Source organism: Tremella mesenterica (assembly GCF_000271645.1).
Source record: "Tremella mesenterica DSM 1558 unplaced genomic scaffold TREMEscaffold_11, whole genome shotgun sequence".
In the NCBI taxonomy this organism is placed as follows: Eukaryota; Fungi; Basidiomycota; class Tremellomycetes; order Tremellales; family Tremellaceae; genus Tremella; species Tremella mesenterica.
In genome coordinates this window covers 55,375-76,576 of record NW_006711235.1, presented here as the reverse complement: position 1 = coordinate 76,576, position 21,202 = coordinate 55,375, and the positions used below count along the sequence as shown (strand labels likewise).

Genomic DNA, 21,202 nt, shown 5'->3' with positions numbered 1-21,202 from the left:
CAGAACCATCTGATTCTGTTGATTCGGAGGATGATGCGGAAGGGGAAGAAGTTGGGTATACATCTGTGAGTATTGTCTTTACCTTCTCTCTCCGTAATTTCTTTATAATTTTCCATGTTTCATATTTCTTCTATCGACTAACCTCTCTACCTGTCTGTTATTCAAGATATAATTACGTTTGGACACATGGTCCATACCCACCCTCACTCATTTCGTATTTCGTCTAATCAACACTACCTCTTTCTCTTCTCATGCACCCTTTCAAAACCTTCTCACTCTCTCCTCTTTCTGTCTTCTCCCGATGGCCTAGCCCCATGTCTCTCCTCCCAACATCTTCTCACAATCTCTCTTCTTTCTTTCTTTCTTTTTCCGATAGCCTACCCCTCATGTCTCATCTCTAAACCTTCACAATCTCTCGTCTTTCCTTCCACTTTTGATGAATAAACACAATAACCAGCAAAGTGGGACCCACGACTGACCTCAGATCCCTCCACCCGACAACGAATCCGACGCTGACGAGGAAGACGAAGGTGATTTCCAAGATGATGGTGAGGACGAAGAAGATGAAGAGGATGAAGAACCTATGGACGACGATGATGATTTGGATTTCGGTTCAAAGGGAAAGACTAGGAAGAAGAAGAAAGTAAAGGTTGAGAAAGTTAAAGAGAGTAGGGAGAAAGAAGGTTATGGGAAGAAGAGGAAATGTGAGTTTACATGTTGTTTCCAAGTTGATTTTTGTCCTTTTCTAGCAAATTCTTCAAGATTTCTCAGTTCTTATCTTTCTTGCCTTGGCTTTGGTTTTTTTGCTTCTCAAACTTTCATGGCAGTTCATTCATAACCCATGACACCCCAGTCCTACGGTTCCGAGCGGACCATCCGACTTCTCAATCCCTACCTCTCTCTCTCTCTCTTATACATTCATTCATCCTCCTCATCTCTCTCTCCCTTGTATTGTACAAACGAGGCACCTCTTCCGTCTATCTGGTCGTCGACTTTCTATGTATGAATGCATACTGGTGTCGACGTTCCATGTATAAACGCATACTGGTTGTCGACTTCTCGTGTATAAAACGTATACTGGTTGTCGACCACTCATGTACAAACGCAATACTAACACACAGCCCTAGCCGCTTTCCCACAACGTCGTGAACGTTCCGCTTCTTCAGATGAAGATTACGCAAAGAAATCTCACAAGAAAAAACGTTTCCCCCAACCACCCGGTTCCTCCCGCGGTACACCAGACGCTACATTCGACAGCGATGCATGGAGAAGAGGAGCGGCGAAAAAAGTGGTGAGTTATAATGAAGCAGAAGTGGATTATGGTTTGGAAGAGGATGAGGTTTATTATGAAGCTGGTGGTGAGGCAGAAGGGGGTGAGTCGTGTTTGTCCTCTGGTCTCTATACATAACTCTTTCCTCGTGACTCTTGTCGTCTGGCCGTTTTTCAAGAATTTTTTGAGAGTGAAATTCCAGAGCGATATTTCAAAACGACTCACCAAATTTCACTATTCTCACACACGTCTTCCATTCAGTGGTTCTATATCTACGTTTGTTTTCTCCTTAGGTCCACCGACATTATATCCAGTGCTTCCATATCTACGTTTGTCCCCTCTTTGATACGGCACACCAGCACACAAAGCCCCTCATTCGTCATCATCATGGCGAGTGTTCCAAGATCCACAGTCTTCTTCTCACACCTCTTCGTCTACCTTTCCTTCTTCCTTCACGCTTGTTATCCGCTTGTCTCCAGTACCCAATGACTTCCCTGTGATAGTACTATCCAAGGGAGCTGGATTCCCTGCTCACATTGATGGATTCATAAATTGCAATCCAGGCTTCTCTAGAAACTTTGAATAGTGAGAATTGTAAATTTTGTCGACCAGGCAAAACCGTGCTCAGAAACACATCCGAGTACCTTACTAACACTCAGCCCCAGGGACAGACGAAATCGACCAAGTCCTCTCCCACACACGACACGAAGACCATCTTCAAGATCCAAAAGATGATCCAACTCTCAACCTACGATTTCACGTCAAATGGAAAGGTTATTCACATATACATAATACAGACGAAGTTTATTCTTTCTTGAAAGGTTTCAAAGGTTTTAAAAAAGTAGAAAATTACATAACGAAAATCTGGATGATTGAACAACAATTCTTAAATCCTTCTATCGATGCTCAATGGAAACCGAGTAGAGAAGAATTAGAACAATATGATATTGATCGTGAAAGGATTAAAGAATTACAAGCTAGTTGGAAAATTGTCGAAAGGGTTTTAGATGAGAAAGAAGATGTTAGAGATGGTCAAAGGGTTTCTCTGTTTTTCTGTAAATGGACTAGTGGGTCTTTTTCTTTCTGTGTGATCTTTTCCAACTCCTCTTTCCTTTCCACAGTCTATCTTCTGCTCTCATTCTATTTTCCCCACGACTTCCCCCCTCCCACTCCAGTTCAGTACGCCCTTGCCTTCTTCTTTACCTACTAGACCCTCACCTTGTTCTCTACTCAGTAGACGTCCCTGCCCTGTTCCCTATTTTCGACTCTTTTACCCTCTTACCTACCTGTTATTTACTCCTCGTCAAAGACGTAAATCTCCCTTAGGCTCTTTGTCCCCTTCTCGAGTCGTCCTCGCCGTCATGTTATCTTTCTCACATTCGTCTTTTGTCCTCCATCTATCAATCCGTTTCCACCCACCCCCTTCTTGCTCAATCCGGACGAGACCACCCTTGTCGTAATTTCGGAACCGATCTGTTGAACAAAAACTCACTTCAGACCTTCAATACGCAGAAAGCACCTGGGAAACATACGAAGAAATCCGAGAAACAGCTCAATCGGCTATCGACGAATTTCACGCTAGACAATCACGTACCACACTACCCGCTCGGTCAGCCGCTTATGCTTTGACAAACAGACCTGCGTATCAAAAGATTACAGAAGATCCTCCGTATTTGAAAGATCATGGGGAACTGAAACCGTTCCAATTGACGGGTTTGAATTGGTTGGCTTATTTGTGGTGTAAGGGTGAGAATGGGATATTGGCTGATGAGGTGGGTGGTTGTTTCCTCATTGTCTTGCTTTCCGCCTTGCTCTCCCTGTCTACCGTTCGCTACTCTCTCCTCTCCTCTCTACTGTCCCCTCTCGTCTCTGCTTTCCCCCGCGGCCTCATCGGAGTCCCTTCTTCCTATGTGTCGCGAATTAGACCCGTACTTTCTTGTCTCTCCTCCCTTGCCTTCCATGACATAGGATCCGTCTCTGGCTTTTACGCTAGTCCTTTCTGGCTGTCGGACGGTGAGGTTGGATTGAGTCACGCTTTCTCCGGAAGCATTTTCGTTTTGTCGTATATTACCGACATTGTGCAACCAACCATTCGTCACAAATCTAACCCACAGATGGGTCTCGGCAAAACAGTTCAATCCGTTTCCTTCTTATCTTACCTATTCCACACACAACATCAATACGGTCCCTTCCTCGTCGTCGTCCCCCTTTCGACCATATCAGCGTGGCAATCTCAATTCCGTATTTGGGCCCCAGACCTAAACGTTGTGAGCTACATGGGATCCGCCGCATCTCGCGAGGTCATCCGACAAACTGAATTCGGTCCATTACGAGCACTCCGTTTCAACGTCCTTTTGACAACATACGAATTCATCCTCAAAGACCGGGCGGATTTGGGACAAATCAAATGGCAAGCTTTGGCAGTGGACGAAGCGCACAGATTGAAGAATCATGAATCTCAATTATACGAAGCTTTGAAGAGTTTCAGTACCGCAAGCCGGCTGTTGATCACGGGTACACCTTTGCAGAATAACGTCAAGGAGTTGTTGGCTTTGATGCATTTCTTAATGCCGGAGAGATGTGAGTTTTTGTTTGTTCCTTCTTCTCTAGTTGCTAGGTCGTTATCATACCCCCTACCATTCTCACATGTGTACTCCGCCTATCAATTTTCATTATTATCTCTTCTTGTCGTGGCCTCTCAACCCTTGTAATCATCCTCTGACGTCCCCCTCTGGTTATTTTACGCCATGCCTGATCCCTGGGTCATCCATGCCAATCTGCGTATTCTTTAACCATCCGGTTAACCCTCGGCCAAGTCTGGATTACCGGGTCATTCTGCCTTTCCTCCTCTTTCGCGTCAATCCGATTATCCTGGACCGAGCCTGGGTACTGACTCATCCTGCCGGTTTCCGTCTTCGGATCCTTCTGGTTTCTCCGGGTCGGTCTCTGTTGGGGCAGAGTGCGAGGGGCAGACGTCCACTGCACTAGATGAATGAATCGAGTTGGCTCAGTAACGACACCAAACGTGGTTCTCCATACCTCATCCCTGATGCTTGGATCGTTGCCAAGGAAGATTCGAGAGACAACGCTGATATCAGTCCAATTGGCAAATGATTTCGACCTTACCGACGTCGACCAAGAAGCCAAGATCAAAGATCTTCACGAGAAGCTCGGTACGTTGATGTTGAGAAGATTAAAGAAAGACGTGGTGAAGGAATTACCCACAAAATCGGAGAAGATCTTGAGGGTGGAATTGTCCCCGATGCAAACTCATTATTACAAGAGTGAGTCTACGTCTATTTCATCCACATCATAGTCTTGCTCGACTGTACGTCAATGTGATTTGTCCCGGTCTGACCAGGTGATGAGTCTTTCCAAAGCCATACCGTTCATCAACTTCATCTCCAGTGCTACGACCACCTTACCAAACCCGTTTCACCATCATGGCATCCTTCGTGTATCGTGACGGTCTCAAAGTTGTCTTGTCCTCCCTTCTCATTGTCGGTCTATCTAATTCTTCTTCTGTTCCGGGAATGTCGAAGCGATACCGAGACTTCTTTATGTTCCACTTTGATGCGTAAGCCGATGAGGGTAGAATACACTTTGTGATAAGTCACGGTTAGCCAGGCGTGAAATGTCATGGAAACATCAAGAGCACGAGCTGACAGTTGCAGATATCTTGACCAAGGTAATTTACATAACGTAGTCAAATCAAGTCAGACTGACAAAACAGAACTTTGCCGTGTTGAGTAAAGGTGGGACTCAACAAGTCAGCTTGATGAATATTGCAATGGAGCTCAAAAAGGCTTCGTATGTTTTTTTCCCGAATCGGCGTTCATTCACGTCTCACTTCCCCTGCCGCTGTTCGCCCTCCATATCTCTCCACTTCTCTTGCCCATCTAGCCCCCTCCTCCCGGGCTCTCATCTTTTCCGCCGCTTTCTGCTCCCGCCGTCCACAATCTGGGGCAATGTGTGCTGTGCAACCAAGTCATGTCGCCGCCTACTTAGAGCCCGCCTGCATCTCATGGCGTCGCAATGTTTTTTCCTCTCAATCGCTCTCACGCTGACCACAGAAATCACCCTTATCTCTTCGACGGTGCTGAAGATCGCTCCAAATCGATCCACGAAATACTCCGCGGGCTCGTGATGAACTCTGGCAAAATGGTGCTCCTCGATAAACTTCTCACACGTCTCAAAGCGGACGGTCATCGAGTACTTATCTTCTCTCAAATGGTCCGTCTGTTAGATATAATCAGCGATTATCTTTCAGCTAGAGGATACGTCTTTCAAAGACTTGATGGAACTGTTCCGAGTGATGTGAGAAAGAAGAGTATAGAACATTTCAACGCTCCAGGTTCGCCGGATTTCGCCTTTTTGCTTTCTACCCGTGCTGGGGGGTTGGGAATCAATTTGGAGACGGCCGATACTGTCATTATCTTTGATGTGAGTGCATAATCTCTCTTGCGCATCGCTCCTCATATTTGGATATCATTGCTTCGGATCCACATTGGCTTGCCTTGTCTATTTCACCTTGCCTCGGATGTAGATATCCGTCACCTTCCCAAATGACCGTGTCCGAAGCGTATCATGTAGGCGGAACACGGCAGATTAGACACTGCAAGTCTAGGCAACTCAATTACGGGTTGTGAGGGAGTCTAAAGTGATGGAAAAGGAGATGCTGATGATAGTCCGACTACAACCCTCAAAACGACCTGCAGGCAATGGCGAGAGCACACCGGATTGGTCAACAAAGACATGTCAGTATATATCGTTTCGTGTCGAAAGGTACGATCGAGGAGGATATTTTGGAACGAGCGAGACGGAAGATGATCTTGGAGTATGCGAGTGAGTTTGGTCGTTTTTTGCTGTGACCTAGCCCTTTTCTCTCTCTCTCTCTCTCTTTCTCTCCCTCCCTCTCTCTCTCTTTCTTCCCCCCCCCCCCCCCCCCTCTGTCTTTCTCCACAAATACAAATAAGCACACACACAATTTGCCACTGTCACCCCGACCCGATCCCTTTCTTCTTCATCCTGATCGAATACAGTGAGCACGACGCCCCGCTGACCCCAGTCATCAACCAAGTCGACACCACCGGTGGACACATCAACGGTACCTCCACACCCCGTGACAAGCCCGGGGAATTCTCGAAAGAAGAGCTCTCAGCCATGTTAAAATTCGGCGCTCAGAGTATTTACAAAACCGACGAATCTGCTCAATCCAAGAAACTCGACGAAATGGATCTCGACGATATCCTCACAAAAGCCGACGCTTTCGATACGGAATCCGCCGCTCAACCCGGTGGTACTTCCCTTGGAGGTGAAGGTTTCCTCGCTTCCTTCGCCGCCATCCAAGATGTGAAGAACGATCCTCTTGATGAGTTGAGTTGGGACGAGATCATCCCCGCTGAGGAAAGGATCAAGGCGGAAGAGGAAGAGATCAAGACGAGCAGTACCGATGCGATGGTACAGAGTTCTAGGAAACGTGCGGCGGCGAGACCACCGGGGACTTACGAAGGTATGGATAATGATATTGGTGAAGATGGAAGTAAACCGGGTAGTCCTAGTGATAAAAAGGCAAAAACACCAGGCGCGCCGAGGAAGAGTAATGCTCAAAAGGCGTTAGAATTGAAGGAAAGGGATTTGAGAGTGTTGATTCGGGGTATACAGAAATGGGGAGATATTCGCAGTAGGTATGATATTATAGTGAGTGTAATTCACTCCTCTCCTTTCATCTTCCTTGCCTTGCCTCCCACTATTTCCTGCTCTCTTCTCCATCCGCTCTGGTTGAGCAGACTTTGATTCCTAATGTCTGTTCCCCCTTAGCCAGCCAGTCACTCTTGGTTCTAGCACATTCAGCCTGCACCTAATCACAAACGTCTCTTGTCCGGGGCAAGCAATAGGGATCACTGACATTGCAGGTCAAAGAAGCAAAACTGGAAAACAAAAACCGAGTCATCATCATCCAAACCTGCGAAGACGTCGTCTCCGAAGCCGAAGCCGCCGTGGCTAAACACAAAGCTCACCTCCGTTCACTTCAAGATCGAGGTGAACCCATCTCTTCATCCCTTCGACAAAAAGCAGTCTTGTTTTCATACAACTCTGTATCTTCCATCAACGCCGAAACTGTCGTCGCCAGATACTACGAGCTAAAAGCTGTCGTGGAGCATTTCAAACGGGTCGAAGATATAACAACGTATCGCATCCCTAATGACAGTATCAAACCTACTCAGAATTGGACGGTGGAATGGGGTCCGGAAGAAGATACAAAGTTGTTGATTGGGATTTGGCGACATGGCTTCGGGAGTTGGGAACAGATTTCGCAGGATGGACAATTGAATTTGACCGAAAAGATGTTTTTGGAGGATCCGAAGGTTGCGAAGAGCACTACTAATGAGAAACCGGGTATACCTGGACCTATACATTTGGTAAGGAGGGGTGATTATTTGTGTGAGTGAATTTTTTTTGGTTTCACCATCCCTCTGCTTTCATCGGTTCCCTTTTCCATCCCTTTTACCCTACTCTGTCATCCGACTCGTCCTGCAAGTCACCGTCCGTATCCATCTTACTTGTTACCCTCGTCCTCTGCATATTCTCTCCGCGTGGATTCATGCCCTGCTGTTCATTCCGTACTTCAGCCTCTGCATAAGTTGGTGTATACATCATGTCGAGATATCTCCGTGCCATCAGACGCTGACAGATCAGGCAGTCTCATAAGAGAATACGAAGAAAATCGTAGGGTGATGATAGAACAACAAAAGCTCATCGAGCAAATGCCCGTCAAGGAAGGGTTCGGATACGAACAACCAGTCTTACAGGTCCGTCTACCCAGTATGTCCTCTACACCCGGTGCGGGACCTAGCAAAGCGAGAACGTCGGCTGTGGTGGATGATAGTTTGCTGGCCAGTGGTAAAGAAGGAAAGGCGAAGAGGAGAAAAACTCCAGAGTTCACAGATTCGGAAGATGAGGATAGTTGGTGAGTTGTCGTTACACGTCTATCCTTTTGTCGTCCCGCTTCTCGCCATCCCTGCTGATCTATCTCGTCCCTGCCTTCACCCTGCCCGCTCCATCCTACTTGGAGTCATTCAGGGATTGTCACTGTGTCTCCCGGCATTACTCACTGGCCCTCTGATACGCTTTTGGTAGTTGGACAACTTTCTTCCGAGTCGGCTGGCAGCTCAGTCATGTTTCGCGTACGAAGCAGAGCTGAAACGCAGCTCATCAATGGACGAAAATGCAGTCAAAAATCTTCTCCGACCGGTCAAGAAGAGTTTGGTACGTTCCCCAACCCCCCTGAAGGTACCGCTCTGACCAAGCAGAAAAAGCTCAAGAATGGGACGGACAGTCTGTCAAGAGATGAGAAAATTGCCGCCTTGAAAGAATGTCTGTCAGCTATAGGAACTCAGATCGAGAAGGCCTTGGTGGAGAAGGAAGCGGAGGGGGCGGATGTTGCCAAATGGAGAAAACATTGTTGGGTGTGAGTCGAAATTGTCCGGCATCTTCCTCGGCATCCCGCATAGAGCATTCACTCCTCTCTTTCGCCTCCTCTTTGAGGCCCTGGGTTATTATCCCTTGACCGGTCACCGACTGAGGCTTGGTTCTTCCTACTGTTGATAGCCCCGCTCATACTCAGTTTCGCATCGTTCTTCTGGCCTCGACAAGGAGTATCAGCTTCCAAGCTCATGGACATCCATCAAAAGCTTGTGAGTTTATCAAATTTCACTATACCCCATGACTGCTCGCTGAGATTTCAGGTGAAAGAATCAAGTCCTTCACCACCGACCAAACCAAAAGCAAAGACGAAACGCAAGTCTGAAGTTGATGACCGACCGAAAAAGAAGATCAAAGTGGAGACGAGTGACTGATCTGTACATATATCCCTGGGTGAGCGTGGCTTTTTTGAAATGTTATCATCTTTGTGTGTTTTTCCTCTCTTCTGGTATTTTGTCTGCCGAAAAGGTGTTCCATCTCTTCTCCTTGTTCCGAAAACCCCTTAGTGAGATGGCCGTCTACTGATTTGGAGACCGAAGCCGTATCGTGGAGCTCGTCTTACTACTCAATACGTTGACCTTTCACCGCTTCAAGCCATGACGTGGCGGATATGACTTATTTCCCGATTGGGTCTGACCGCACTTCCGGATCCGATTCCTGACGCTTTCTTGACTCTTCCGTGGAGTGTGAACACTGCTGAAGGGTAGATATCAGGCGAGGTTGAGTGAATACTCTGACTCTTTTCCTCCTCTCCGTTTGCTTTGACTCGTTATTGACCTGTTCCCCGGGTGGGATCATAGACATTCATTTTTCAAAGAGCTGGTCTCTATCTCGAACCCTCAAGATTTCTACTACGACTTTACTACTCTACTCTCGCTCCCTGTCTCTCGTCATATTCCTCGTCTTATCCTCGCCTTTCTTATCCATATTGACTCTTGATACAACGTGTCTCTTCTTTACTTCTTCCTGGGACATCCCGAGGATATACCTTCCTGATTACATTATCCTATCCTTATAAACTTACCCAAAATGCTCATCAATCTCCAACAAGTCTTACTCAACCTCGGTCTCATTTCCTCTCTGGACAAACCTCATCCGAGAACTCCGAAATCTTCAATCTCATCCCCCGTCCTCACTGCCGCTTCCTTACCTTCTTTCCAATCATCCAACTCCAACTCCAACTCCACTTTCCTCTTTACAGACTCCTCAGATTCTAACACAGACTCTTCACAATGCTCTTTCACCCCATACACACCAGATCCGGTCCAACTGGAAGATTTCCCTGCTTGGGATCCACAACAAGCTTTGTTATATCGATACAGACAACAACAAAGTGTGAATCTAGGAAGTTGGTTTGTTCAAGAACAATGGATGAACCCTTCTTTATTCAATTGCGCTTCAGGTAATCAACAAGCTGAATTGGATGTCGCTAGTGGTTGGGGAGGAGTAGGGAATTCTAAACAGGTTTTGGAACGTCATTGGGATGAATGGATAACTGAAGATGATTTTAGTTGGTTGAAAAGTGTTGGGATTAATACGGTCAGGTTACCTATAGGTTTGTAAGTCTGGACTTCATCATTGCTTTCCTACCCCGTGACAACATACTCGTTCACTGCCTACTGCCCTTCTTCCCTGTCAACGTACCTTTTCCTAATTCCTGAATTCACATACTTCTCATTCTATGTGCCACTCGTACTCTTCCCTTCTCAATAGCCTATGCTGCAGCACAGTGCAAGTGTGTCGCTGCGTGAAGGATCTTATTGTAATGATGGTAGAGTAAATCTGACAGATAGTTGGTCCCTAGGTCCGGATTACTGTAAAGGTACAGTCTTTGAAGATGTCTCGGATGTGTATTCCAATGCTTGGCCGAGGGTAGTGCGCGCTATCAACTGGGCGGAGAAATATGGTTTGGGAGTTTTGGTAGATCTTCATGGTGCACCTGGTAGTCAGAATGGTCAGTTTATCTCTTTGCCCCCACACCACAAATCTCTCATCAGACCTATCTCTCACCTCACCTCACTCTCACCATCGACCTGCTGATATATGTCGTGCTCCCATCACGGGCATTACGCTGAATCATCCACACCAATCCTCATTTCTCCAACACGCTCACTCGTACCATAAGTATGAGAGCACCAGTATGACCCCACCCAAGTCTATTCAACACCATCTCTCCACGATATCTCTTAGGAGAGATGCGAAACGGGATTGTACTGATAGAATACCAAGAAATACTTGGATTTCTTGCTGACCCGTACGTAGGTCAATCTCATTCGGGTGTGTCAGACGGACACCAAAACTTATTTGATAATCCGACAAACGTGGCTTTGACGATGAACGCATTGACTTTCTTGACTCAACAATTGGTAAAGGTCAATAACGTTGTTGGTATTGAGTTGTTGAATGAGCCGAGTAATGTGGATGGGTTGACATCGTTTTGTAAGTCAGGTCTCTCGTTCCCTTTCAACCCTCCACTCTCCTCTTCTTGTCTGTCTGAACTCACAACCCTCATCCCCGGGTGGACATTCTGGCTTTTAAGGTAGGCGTAAGGTAATGAGGACGGAGTATAGAACTCACCTTGGGTCCGGTAGCAGACGACTGGATGGTCCAGAACCAATATATCCTTTACCTAGCCTCGAGAAACTTCATGTCTTGAGAGTCAGATACAGGTCTCACATCAAGGAAGCCGGGATCATCGCTGATATCAGACACCCAAGCGTTGACCACCTTAAGACAGTTGTCTCCTGAAGCAGCTGCATTTCCATTTTACATCAACGACGCTTTTGATTTGAACCGGTTCTCTGACTATCTCTCAACTCGAACAGACTTTGTGGTCCTTGACCATCACTCTTGTGAGTTGCTTCCTCTATTTCTGGTTGCCTTTTTCTCTCCACACTCCCTTGCGGTTTATTACTTCTGTTCTGCCTATTTGATGAGTTTCGATCATGCGGATCTCCGGTATCTGAATAATACCTGATTTTCAGACTTTGTGTTCGGAGATCAACCCTCACAACAAACTCCTGTAGGACAAATCGATGCCACCCTACTCCCCATCCACGGCACACTCTCACAACAACTCCTCTCTGTCTCTTCATCAGCTCGTAGGAATCTCGTGATCGACGAATTCTCCTGTGCTCTCACAGCTTCCGCACTCGCCAATTCACCCGACGAAACAGCAGATCGTCGAGCATTCTGTACTGGTCAAATTGAGACTTACGCAAACACAACAGCCGGTTATTCATTTTGGAGGGAGCTCTTTCCCTTCTTTCGTCGTATCGTGAGCTGATGATGGTATAGGTTATAAGACTGAATCATGTGACGACGATCCAAATTGGTGTTTCCGTTCAGCCGTCGGAAAAACATTACCATCAACATTTTACTCTTATCCCTCTTCTTCCATCCAGGCCATATCTTCTCAAATCTCCAATGACTCCAACTCTGATTCAACTACTTCTTTACTTGCTCTTACGTCTGGGCAGAACCAATTTACGGGGATGGAGAAAACTCTGAGTGCAGAGCAGATGTCTACTATGTTGGCAGGGACGGAATTTGATGATATCCCAATGGATTCACCGGAAATGTACGATCATACAGCACCTGTAAATCCAACTTCTTTAGGATCCCTCAAACCTTCTACCATCCCAAAAACCGGTCAGGTGGGGGGGATCACCCAAGTTGTGGGGAAGATTCCCTCGTCGCAGAGCGTCATGACTAAAGGTGGTATCACTCAACCTGAAATCAATCAAATCGGAATTACCGAGCTCCAACAAGTTACACAAAATCAACAGATACAAACGATCAATACCAATACCATCCCTTCTTCTCGTCTTGATATGGACTCTCCTTCTTCCCCACATCTTTCAACTTCTTCCTTTACATCTTCATCGGTCAATCCCCCTTTTATCAGATCGATGGGTCAATCTAAATTTTCACAAAAGCGATCCCTGTCTAGTGTATTGTTCGGTCAGGCAGGAAAGAGACAACATCGTTTCATCGCTCGGTCCGGTCGATTGGCAAGAAAGGCGAATGTAAAATCACGACTTGGAGATAATCATTCGCTTTTGTATCCGGCGTATGAACGTGAAGAAGATGAGGGAGAGAAGAAAATTGGACAGGTTTGGAAAGGGGAGGATGTGCTGGAATGGATTGAACAGGAGAAAAGGGATGATTCGGGAGATGTGACAAATTCAAAAGGTTATCAAGATGGTGTCAAAGCTGCTAAAGCTTTTGCTGCGTTTAACGGGTCAAGATTAGGTGAGTTTTCTCCGCCGTCTAACCTTCCAATCAGACGACGGTCATCTTCATGATATTAAGAGAAGAAGACGTGAATCTTGAGGGAACGGAGACTGAATGAGAGGATCAGGACTTGAGTGAGAGACGGTCTAGAGGTTAATTGAAATGAGAAAAGATGGGTTCCACAATCCGATAATGGTGTCGACGGAAGTTATAAATCAAAATTGACGAACAGGTTTCTCTGGTCAATTCATCACCGACGCTCTTGTGATTTTGAAAAATACCAATTTCAACAGTGACGAAAATGATTATCGTAATTTTTTCCGTATGTCTCTTCTCTCTCTTCTTCCTGCGCTTATGTCGGATAAGAAGGATTAAAGCTGATTAGTTCAGTTCAAGGTCTTGCAGATGGGGAAATGCAGGTTCTTTTATCTATGGCGGGACGATTGTCGAGATGAGTCTCGGATAGTTGTCGTGTTTGCGATCAAACGTGGAATATCAGTCAGTCGATGAATGACCTAACCTCAAAGTACAAGATCCTATCAGGGAGATAACATAGCTTGGGATAATCCCTCGATAAAGAGGCAGAATCGAGTAGTTGACGGTAGTGGGTGAACAAACTGATTACAAGTTACTTCTTGGCAGTTTCACAATAATGTGTGATTTTCAACAACAACATGCATTTATCTGGTATTTTTGGAAAGATGTACAAACAATGACTTGTTGATACTGACTACATGATTACATGATCACATTGGGAGTTGTATATTTTCGTTCTTGATACAGTATGCTACATGATTCATGATACATCATTTTTTCATGGGGCGAGAATGTTGTTATTGTACAGTGCGAGAGGGATTTGGTTTAAGAGGCATAACGATTGTCGAGAGAAGTGAGTAATCTATTAGTCGGTGCTCTAAGGGGGAAAGCTCCAGTAGGTGCAACACCACCTTTTGAAGGTTCGTATATGTATGTGAGACCAAGTCCTGGTGTCTGTTTATTAGTTAGTGATCATGTTGTGTCATATCCATCTCGAGGATAGGGAAAGAAGGAAGGAAGGAACGAGAAAAGATCAAAACTGACAGTTGGTATTTGTGGTTTCTTGAAACTTGGTTCAACATCTTCATCGATTTTAGGATCGAACATTCCACCTAATTCAGTAGCTAATACGAACCAAATCAAAGCTGCCAAACATAATACAGCAGCACCACGATGAACTAAAAAGTCAGTCAGATATCAATCAATCACCTTTATCCCACTCCCTCCTCCTGTCTAGTCTACCTCTAAACCGACACAAACACATACACAAAGTAGAGTACTCTACTCTACTTGTATAAAGTATATGTCAAAGTATTCGTAGAAAAAAGTATATGTCAAAGTATTCGTAGAAAACATCAACGGACAGACCTAAACCTATAGGAAACACCACCAACTACCATCCTGTCGTCCTTGAAGTTTTTCTTTACAGCCCAGAAAGGTTTGAAAACAAATGATATGATATGATATGATGATTAAAGTGAGAGAAACAAAAAGGAGGGAGGGGGGAACTCACATAATCCAATAGCTATAATACCAACTACTAATTTAACATGTACCAACCTCTTAGCCCATTTCTTTTTATTCGCTGTATATTCTTTAATCTCTTTTTGATGTTTCTTGAGACGTAGTTCTTCTGCTTTTTTAGCTTCTTTCTTCATTTTTGCTTTGTTTTCAGGTAATTCAGCTTGGTTGTAATGTCCCCTGATGTCAGTTACTACATTATCTTATCTTTCTTCTCATCAAATGAAGAAAAAAAAACATATGATATTCCCTATCCTATTCAAATATACTTTTCTAAAAACTTCTTTTACCTCTTTCCTTTCTATACTTTACTGTACATTGATAAGATTTAGTCTTTTTATCCGATACACATGTTATCCGATACACATTTTATCCGATACACATTTTATCCGATAAACTTCTCATCTGAAAGTTCTCCTGAATTCCCGGGTTGATACTTGGATTTTCCAGGTTGATGAATACAGCTTCATGACTCTGAGAAAGACGTTATGGATATTCAGTGAACCGAAGTCATGAGCTCGAAGGAGATTTTGAGGTTTTGATTGAGAAGAAGGAGAAAAAAAAAATGATAACTCACACATGTGCCGAATTCCCTGCTTCCCACCATAATTCTCCTTTCAGTTTCTCATCAGTTCCTGCTTTACCTAATGGGAATGGGAACAATCGTGGTTTTGCTTCTCGGGTAGTGAGGAAAGCGGATGGATGTGAAGATTCGTTTTCCTAATTTATCAACGATCTTTCTTTTTACATCTTATATACCCCAGATACGTCTCTTGTCTCTTTGTCTCCTCCCGAATGCTGTTATCATTGGAAGCTCACATAGGGAAAGATGAATGAAGAAGAGACTATTTTGGAAGGTAGCAATTACCGATGTCTTTCCATCCATCACTGTGAGGAGAAAAAGGGCGTTATTGAAGACCATGGAGAAAGCTTAATCATCTCAAAAAACTCACCCATGGATCAGGTTTTCCAGTATCTTTCATACCCTTTTCTTTCATCTTCTCCAAAGCTCTCTTATCGGCAGAAGGAAGTTCTTCCAATTTCGAATTCCATGCAGTCATCATTTGGTCAAAGAAATGATACAACACCAACGCTCTGATCATCAGATACGAATCGCAGGACTTTTCTCACTTCTCCTGGTCACCGCTGATCTTTATAATCTGCTCGAGCTCTATCCATTTGCAGGATGTAAGGTCAGAAGTTAAGGGCGAAAAGAATGATGGGCAAGGAGGGTTGAATGTTGGAACGGAACAAGTCTACGACTCACGCTACAAGTATCACCATCATCCTTCTGAACGAACCTAAGGCGTCTTGTAGTGGTGGTGGGACATCCATTTGAGCGGTAAGAAGGGAGAGACATCCTAAGAAGAGGATACCGATTTGAGGTGGGGTTAGGGAGCTTGACGAGTTAGCTTTGGTACACCCGACCTCTGCTCATGACATTTCGTGGGGAGTTATTAGTGATGATATGTTGTGGAAGAGGATAAAAAGAGACGATAGGAGACGAGAGACTCACAGAGAGTTACGAGTCTTGTAAGGGTCAACGATGATGTCTTCATCCATGGTTGCCATGGTGGCGGGTTACCTAGGAGACTGTTCCAGTTGTACTTGATGGATTTTGATAAGTGGATAAATAAATGGCGATAACTGGAGCTGTACTCACACTGTATTGGACACATCAATCTGAAACTACTCCTGGGGTATATGGATGAAAGGATGAGCCGTGTTCTGAGGTGTAGGGGAGAAGCTAGTCAGTGTAATGGACGGTGGAAAGTGCCACGAATGCGACAGTGCCACATCGGATTGAACCGCCACAAAGCCGTGCACCCCTCCCACCTCATACAATCACTCTACCCATACATCATACATTTCGGCCTTCTACTTAGGGTACTCATACCCCCCATGTCTAACCCTTCCTCACCTCTCAGATACGATGTCGAAGCTGCCCTTCAACCTCCCGCTCCTAGGGTACGGGTACGGGTCAAATTCCCCGATGTGGCCGGTGATTCCAGCAGCAGTGAGGATGGAGATGAGGATGATGGTGTAGGCGTAGGTATCGGCGTACATACCAGTCCTCCTGGTATCAGGGACGATGGTAGGTACTGTCTTGCTCTACCGAGACTCACCATTCACACTCCTAACACCTTTCTCCCACTCCGCACCTTCCATTGTAACACCTTGGCATCTTTTGACGTTCAGGAATCAGACCGGTCGAAGGTCGAGCTTCTTCTTATCCCGGTGCTATCCTACCACCCACTTCACCAACCGCTCGATTGACAGCCATGGTCAACTCTTCCCTACAAAACCCCAAAATAACCAGAGCCACAACTACCACAGCCGTCACTCGTACACCCAGCGGATCATCCACCATGCCAGATTCCGTCACCGCCCCTCCTCCCTCCTCCGAACACATCACCAACAACACCACCATAGGCGGTTATGCAGCTCGTATGAGTGCCCCTCGTCGTCCTGTAGGACGTGCCAGTAGTTCAACCAACAGCTCTTCACATCCAAAAGGGCAAGACGAAGGTAGACGATTCGGTGGTTTTCACCCCAACGTGATGGATCTTGCTGATCCTGATGCGGATTATTACCAAACGGATCTGGCAGTGGGACGACTGGAAGATTCAGGTTCGGATGACGATGCGGCCAGTAGTCCAAGAGGTGCTTTCGTACATGTCAGACATCCAGGTCCACATAAATTAGAAGAGGTTGAAGAGGTTTTATCTCCAGGTGAAGTACGTCGTAGGGCGCATCCATTAACAGCGGATATGCAAGATGGAAGGGAAAGGTTGGAATGGCAGAGCATGTTAGCTTCCGTACTCAGCGGAGATGTTCTCAAAGGTGAAGAGTCACGTCAAGGTGTCAATCGACCGGATGATGAAGCTGTCAGGAGAGATATAGCTTCGAGCTTTTGGTGGCAGATACGTGCCAAGCTACGGGGGAGAACAGAGGATGAGGAACGTAGAAGAGTAGAGGAGAAACGTGGAAGATTTGTCGATAGGGTTTTGGAGGAGATTGATAGGTTTCAAGTCAAAATCTCGACACATCCTGCAGGGATGGACCGAAGATTGTCTGCTGAGAATGCCAACGACAGAAAACTCAACGGTTCCGATGAAGTGGAGAAAAAATATGATGCAGAGATGTCAGCTTTGGATCAAGTGACATATATATTGGAAAAACTCAGTGTCATAGAAACCCTTTATCCTACTACGGTAGCGATGCGAGCTGCCAAACCATTATATAATTCTCCCGAATTACAACTTCGCGTCGATGCTTTAACAGCTTGGTCAACAGTCGTCGCTGCACTACAATCTCAACTCAAGATCTTACGACGATGGACAGGTTCAGAAGAATTGGATATCACCAAACCTAATACCACCAAAGAAAGAGCTTTAGTAGCTAAAAACCGATATCATCCATTCGACGCTCGAGCTCGTGCTCTGTCCCAAGCGGCTTCCACTTCGGGTACACCGGGAAACGAACAAGCAGCAGATGATACTACTTTCTTGGAACGTCTGATGAAAGAGGATAATCTCAAAAAGACCTTTGCTAGAAGGACGATGGTTGATAATTTGGCGGTTATCGTCATGGCAAAAGAAACAGTCATACAACATTCAGTAGTCTTTGAAGAACTCAAATTACCAAACTTCGAATACGAACTAGTTCGTCTCATCGCTTTTCCAGGAAGACTCATCATTGAAGCTTTAAAAGTTCGATTGGACGCAGCTGGTAAACTGGTTTCACCGAGTCAAATCGTTATAGATGATATGCTCATCAATTTCAAACTTATCATCGGTTTATCTGTGGTCATCAAAAAAGAATACGAAGCTATCGTAGCTCCTGATCCTGCGAATAGATGGGTTATACCACATTGTTTCCCATCGGAATACGATACGATCTTGACCGAAGGGTTGAAGACTTTCTTCAAATTGGTACATTGGAAGTTGAGGTTGGGATCGAGAACGATGTATTTCAGCGAAACAGCCGTTTTGGAAAAAGAATGGAAGTTTATGTATGAAGCGGCTCAGGGGATACCGGGGGGTGATACGGTGGTTGCGGAGCATTTCTGGTGGGTCATCTACTCTACTCTGCCCACTTCTTCTCCACACATTGCTCTTCGAACGTTGCCATGTGAAAACCCCACCTCAACACCATGTCTGACCAATCGACTGAGCGGGAAGGTGATTTGGTAATGCGGGAAGAGACGGTCACCCGGAGAAGGAAGAAGAAGATCTGTAGGCATAGTCAGTGCTCACTACCAGTAACCTCGTCAACAAACTCATGGTCCGCATGGGAAACTACTTTGACACTCAACTTCACGTACCTATACCCATACCACCCGGAGAGAAACCACGTAAGAAGAGCATTGAAGAGAGATTTGGTGGTGAGAAAAGACCTATGACGACGGATGAGATGTTGGTGTGGTTCAGTAAGATTCTGGATGCCGTCAAGATGAGGTATCGGAAATTGCAGCGGTTTGCGAGGTGAGTTAGAGAGTCCGCCTGTCACCTTTTATACGTATTCCGGACATCTTTATGATCGTTTCCATTCCTGATCATCCACGACTCTCGCCGTTCCAGACCATTCAATAACAACCGACTTTTTAGCCGGTTTCTGTGTTGTAGGTCTTAGTCGTGAAAATTTCCCGAGCTGATGACAGACGCCTATCATCCCGCTTTGACAACTCGGCAGAGTATTCCCTCCCTGACGATGTGCTTTCCCCCTTTATCGATCAACTCCAAGCTACTGGTCATTTCCTTGTCTACACTCAAGTATTTGAAGAACGTGGAACCTATATCCTCGCAGATGGTTCACTGTGGAACAAGCCTGAGGCTGTTCGTAATCTCCTCTCTCGAGCATTCTCCGCCCGTATACTCAGTCGAAGCCCTGCCGCCGCCAATGCGACCTCACCCGCCCCTGATCCTAACATCGAAGAGGATGGCCCAGATATGGGTCAGCATTCCGACGGGGAAGATTCCGATCTGGAAGAATGCGCAGGTGCTTATCTCCTTCTACTCTCCCCAAGACAGAACTTTGGTTGGCGCGGAGCGATCATGACTCTTCCTCAAGACTATATCGAATTCTCTCTCGAAGATAATCGCGTTCGTCTGATCGCCGATGGACCGACAACACGATTACAGTTGTGTAAAGAATTATTCCAAGCTTCTTTGGAAGATGTGGACCCGGATCAACAGCCTGTTCAGATCGATTGTCTCGTACCTGCTCAAGCGCATCTACCGAAGATTCAAAAAGAACTACGTAAAATCGCTCGCTCCACCCAACGGTTGAACGAGAGTATAATCGAATCCGCAGCTCATGTCCGTCGAGCTCTTGGAGGGACCCCAGGGACACAAGAAGAGGTTGAGAATTGGTATACCTTCGCATCCGATCATGGACGACGAGTAGCTGTTCATGTACCCGATCAAGCCAAAGCTCGATTCGTCAGACTTCTCATGCGTCTGGCTATCAGTTGGGTATCATTCATCTGTGATAATTGTGATCCAACCGATTGGAGAACATTCCGATGGACCGTTAATGCTTTACGATACGCTCACACTGTCACCGGAGGTGAAAACATCTTACATTTAGATTCACAAGAATTCGCTCTATTAAGAAAATCCGTTGCTGCACTGGTTTCTTTCCTCATACTTCATTTCGACGTCTTAGGAGCTAGAAGTTCTATGGAAGCCAAGAAAGAAACCGATAGAGTTGAAGCTATGCGTAGATTACAACGTCTACAAGAAAACAAAGATGATGATTTCCTACCTAGAGCAACATCACCAATGAACGGAGGTGTGAAACAGCATATGGATAGATCGATCAGGATATCATTGGAACAACGTTTAAATGCTATTTCAGAATTAGAAGCTAAACGAATACATTTATCAACAGATCAACATTTAACAGGACAAGTTTTAGATGAACAAGTGAATGAAGATAGAGCTTTAGTTTTCTTAGCTGCTAGTTCTAGTAATATTGCTTTGAGATGGCAACAAGGAGCTTTTATAGGTGGTGGTGCAAACGGTAATGTTTATATTGGATTTAATCTTGATTCAGGTGGTATAATGGCTGTGAAAGAAATCAGAGTACAGGATTTTAGTAATAGTCCTCAACTTTATAAACAGATAAAAGATGAGAGTGACGTGATGAGTATGTTGAGTCATCCAAATATTGTTGAATATTATGGGATTGAGGTGGGTTATTTCTTTCCCTTCCTACCTCTTTATCTATTCCTTCTCGGGCTTTTCTCACATTCTTGTCCGATAACATGCCACTGTATATATTGTGTCCACTCATTTCTGTTCCCGGATTCCCTGTCCACATATACCACGCGGTTTGATCTCCTGGAATCGCCCAGATGAGAGGGTAATAAATGCCAACGTACGGCCTCACTAACGTGATGATTAAGGTAGTTTATGTCCATGTTATCCTACTGGTATTGGGGAAGGAACGGCACTTGCAATAGAATGGCAGGACATATGAATGATCATCAGCTGATACTCAGGTCCATCGTGATAGAGTATACATCTTTGAAGAATATTGTGAAGGTGGATCTCTGGCTAATCTTCTGGAACATGGTAGAGTGGAAGATGAAGAGGTTTGTATGGTGTATAGCTAACCATTCCGATAGACGTACAAAGACGGCAGGTC

The 21,202-nt window shown here is 45.4% G+C and overlaps 4 protein-coding genes across 4 annotated transcripts in view; 3 read left to right on the top strand and 1 right to left on the bottom strand.

Annotated features, from left to right (window-relative positions):
* Nucleotides 1-1,657: 1,657 nt before the first annotated feature.
* Nucleotides 1,658-9,080, top strand: TREMEDRAFT_69728 (uncharacterized protein; the record flags this gene model as incomplete). Its single annotated transcript, XM_007006842.1, has 16 exons — nt 1,658-1,730; nt 1,930-2,337; nt 2,768-3,042; nt 3,385-3,850; nt 4,369-4,554; nt 4,884-4,888; nt 5,004-5,080; nt 5,344-5,713; nt 5,959-6,115; nt 6,339-6,970; nt 7,186-7,714; nt 7,970-8,240; nt 8,482-8,539; nt 8,584-8,741; nt 8,898-8,967; nt 9,033-9,080. 16 exons carry the CDS (start codon nt 1,658-1,660, stop codon nt 9,078-9,080), a joined length of 3,783 nt encoding a protein of 1,260 aa, XP_007006904.1.
* Nucleotides 9,081-10,057: 977 nt separating this feature from the next.
* On the top strand, nt 10,058-12,002 carry TREMEDRAFT_22618 (uncharacterized protein; the record flags this gene model as incomplete). Its single annotated transcript, XM_007006595.1, has 5 exons — nt 10,058-10,314; nt 10,549-10,709; nt 11,018-11,198; nt 11,489-11,607; nt 11,740-12,002. Coding segments are annotated over 5 exons (981 nt in total), but the record flags the coding sequence as incomplete, so codon positions are not given.
* A 1,850-nt stretch (nt 12,003-13,852) lies between these two features.
* On the bottom strand, nt 13,853-16,120 carry TREMEDRAFT_64413 (uncharacterized protein; the record flags this gene model as incomplete). The annotated part of the gene is made up of 7 exons (XM_007006706.1): nt 13,853-13,981; nt 14,072-14,205; nt 14,541-14,728; nt 15,126-15,268; nt 15,502-15,643; nt 15,816-15,947; nt 16,065-16,120. 7 exons carry the CDS (start codon nt 16,118-16,120, stop codon nt 13,853-13,855), a joined length of 924 nt encoding a protein of 307 aa, XP_007006768.1.
* A 330-nt stretch (nt 16,121-16,450) lies between these two features.
* TREMEDRAFT_33972 (uncharacterized protein) overlaps nt 16,451-21,202 on the top strand; it is a gene marked incomplete at both ends in the record, with an annotated part of 5,815 nt that continues 1,063 nt past the window's right edge. The window contains 5 exons of the mRNA XM_007006649.1: nt 16,451-16,643; nt 17,282-18,620; nt 18,814-19,035; nt 19,212-20,745; nt 21,057-21,158. Coding sequence (XP_007006711.1) covers nt 16,451-16,643; nt 17,282-18,620; nt 18,814-19,035; nt 19,212-20,745; nt 21,057-21,158 — 3,390 coding nt within the window. The remainder of the gene's footprint in view (nt 16,644-17,281; nt 18,621-18,813; nt 19,036-19,211; nt 20,746-21,056; nt 21,159-21,202) is intronic.